The 3,263-nt window shown below is 30.6% G+C and overlaps 1 protein-coding gene across 1 annotated transcript; it reads right to left on the reverse strand.

Annotated features, from left to right (window-relative positions):
* Positions 1-1,439: 1,439 nt before the first annotated feature.
* On the reverse strand, positions 1,440-2,954 carry LOC134698977 (neuropeptide receptor 22-like). The gene has a single exon (XM_063560665.1). The coding sequence runs from the start codon at positions 2,869-2,871 to the stop codon at positions 1,747-1,749; it is 1,125 nt and encodes a 374-aa protein (XP_063416735.1). The 5' UTR covers positions 2,872-2,954; the 3' UTR covers positions 1,440-1,746.
* Positions 2,955-3,263: the final 309 nt, after the last annotated feature.

Consider the following 3,263-nt stretch of genomic DNA (forward strand, 5'->3'; position numbering starts at 1 on the left):
GAGTTTCTTTTTTGTCTTACAAACACAAACCAAAATATAAGGCAACAAATACAGCATTCGATCCGTTTATTTACTTATACTTGGCATTTTTATCAAGACCTGACGATGCTGATTATTGCTAACATTTTTCATGTGGACACTCTAAAATTTATCCCATTTGTTCCATTTTGCTTTGCAATTTCTAATGATTATTTTGTTAATTTGTTCAAGTTAACCAATCAAACTCGTGTAAATCTTCAGCGTCAGGTTGGATTGATTAATATTTATATACCATAAATTTATATGACACAATGTCTCAAGGAATACCTATGGTAAAAATGGTGCCTTAATTAAGATTGAACATCATTGTCGTATAGCAAATAATGATAACAGAAAAACCAAACCAGGCAAACAAACATAGTATACTGAAAAAGGTGAGTTGCATTTAAGACAAAAAATAATGCAGAAAAAGGATGGACTGGGAATATGGGAATATATCAAGACATAAGTTATATATGTTTTAAAATGAAGAACAAAAATAAATGGCTCTTTGCTTTTGTGTTTTTTATTTTGTGCATTTACTGTTGTTGTTTCATGGATGGATGCTTTCTTTTCGATTTGACATGTATTTTTCTGTTAATAAACTAAGAGTGCAAACGTTACGAATGCATTAATTGTGGTTAGCTAACATGTAATGACTAATGGTAGTTGTAGTTTCGGATTTGCATTGGAAGTGTTTGTTTGCAGAAGCCTTTTAATGCTTCAAATGAATTAAAAGCAAATTAATTGGCAGATCAATTGTATAGCTGTTTACAGGATTCTATAATGACCATCACTTGTCTATATTATCTAACAAAAGAGAACTTAATTAGTAGGTAATACAAAACTCACTAGGCGGATAAGGTATTAGAATATCATTTCATTAAACCTTTATCCTCGCCATAATGAGTTTATTTATTTACAGTCTTGTTTTCAAGCTTTTGGCCTTTATTGCGGTCGTAGGTGTACTTGACGGTGATTGGATTGTTGCATATTGTTGATGTAATTTGTACTTTATATAAAATGTATCATTCAGTGCGTAACGATATGATGAAACAACAGAATTATGCCAACACATTTCCTGTTCATTGGACTATTTAGCTGCCAAACTGTCTTAAGTTAAATTCAAACCATACATGCAAACGTTAATCTAATATACTTGCATGAGTTAATAATTCAGCAGTTGTCTAAAGTGTTTCTTGTTATTCAATATTTTTTTCTTCGATAAATCAGTTGATTCGTTTTCTCGACAGCATTGTCTCACATTTTGTCTATCAGGGCCTAATAAAACTGACTGTATGGTACGGTATTACTCATTGTTTAATGCTATACCAGGACCTATATAGTTGTTTTCATATACGTCATGTAGACTCAGGTTGATATATAGTTAAATCGTTGGCAATCATAACAATATTTTTTAACTTTCATTTATATGTATCGCATTTTTAGATTTATTAAGAAACAAAATATTTGCTCTCTCCAAATATTGATAAAAAAAATAAATAACAAAGATATGCTTTTTCTCTGCATAATAATTTCTCCCTATCCATTAAGATGATAAAAATGAGGAAAGAAATCATTTCATATAACAGATAAAACTAGATTATTTCATGTACAGCAAATTGGTTTGTCATGGCCTTATTTTTATTAAGTTATGTTACATGCAATGTATTGTAATATGTGTAAGTTATAGTGCAAATTAGTTCATACTTTTTTAACTGTTTACAATTAAAATCTGCAGTGCAAAACACGACTTAAAAAAACTGTTGCTTTTTTGCGAAACTTGATGTCCATAAAGGCATAAATAAAAGGGTTCACGATATTGTTTATAATAAACATTTCATATATAAAAAACAAGCCAGGTCGCTCCTTGTTTGATACATTTTCCCAGAAATCATCGAATAATCCTTCAATTATAAGTAAGACAACTTTTGGCAAATAGCTTAATACAAAGACCAAAGTAATAACAAAAAACATCATTGTCAGTTTGTGAGTTATGCGACGGTTACTTTTTTGTCTTCTTTTGGATCCAGATAGTGTTGTTTGGTGATTTTTGACCAGACTTGTATTTGAAATGCTTGAATCTGCATCTGAAGTTACAGGAGTTTGTATTCCGCCATTTTGACCTACTTCATAAACTTCCTTGTTGTCAACCTTTTTCTCTGATTTTCTGACTTCTTCTTGATTACTATTTAATTTGTTCAATTTGAATTGACGAAAAACTGCGTATCCGATTTTTGAGTATAAGACAATAAGTGTTGCTACTGTGGCAACAGCAAGAAAGCCTATCACAATTGCATATACAGCCCTTGCTAATTGTTGACCATCTTTTAATTTGCCACAATTTGTTCCTGTTATTCCAAAATTGACACTGTGAAATGGAATAGAGCCATAAACGAACGGTAACGGAAATGCACATATCAATGATACAGCAATTGCTAGAAACAACGCAAATCTCTTAACACGAAGCGACATTACTGGTTTATTAGGCATACATACTTTTAAATATCGTTGAACTGCGATAATAAGTAATAAAAGAATCGGAATAAATGTTGTGAATCCAGCAAAAAATTGTGCTGTCTTACACAATGCATTGTTAGTAAATGTCACCGTGTAAAAACATTGTATTATTAAGAATATTCCACAATAAATTGTTACAACCATGTCAAATACAGCTAGAATCGGTATGAAATATCTTTCATCTGACGATCCTTTCATTTGAAAAGAATAAACCAACAAAACTAATATATTTCCAAATGTGCCAAGAACTACATAAATCGTAAGTATAACAATGTTTGGTATAAGAGTCTTTGTTATCATTTCATTCCACTCAGAAACTGTAATGTTATCCATTGTTTCTGATATATGTTTTTTTCAAAATCAAATGTGACTTATTGTCTTAGCAAAGTACACGTTATTTCCTTTCCATAGTTAAACATTTAATGTTGATTTATATCGGATATTGATAATGTTAAAATCTAAAAACGACGACACTTTCCTGTTACAGACAAAAGTAAAATAACTTTGTTTTATTTAAAAAATACAGTGTATATTTAGTACAAAGAACCAGGAAGTTTTTTTAAAAGATAAAATCAATACAAAAGCCTCTCTATTTCTTACTCGATTGTTTCCGTAAAATTGTGAATGTCATTGACCCTTCATCTACAGTTTCGTGAAACAACTACTATCTCCACGCGGAAATACTAACCGAGCATGCTTAATACTTACCACTCAATTGGTCTATT

Source organism: Mytilus trossulus, unplaced genomic scaffold (assembly GCF_036588685.1).
Source record: "Mytilus trossulus isolate FHL-02 unplaced genomic scaffold, PNRI_Mtr1.1.1.hap1 h1tg000024l__unscaffolded, whole genome shotgun sequence".
NCBI lineage: Eukaryota > Metazoa > Mollusca > Bivalvia > Mytilida > Mytilidae > Mytilus > Mytilus trossulus.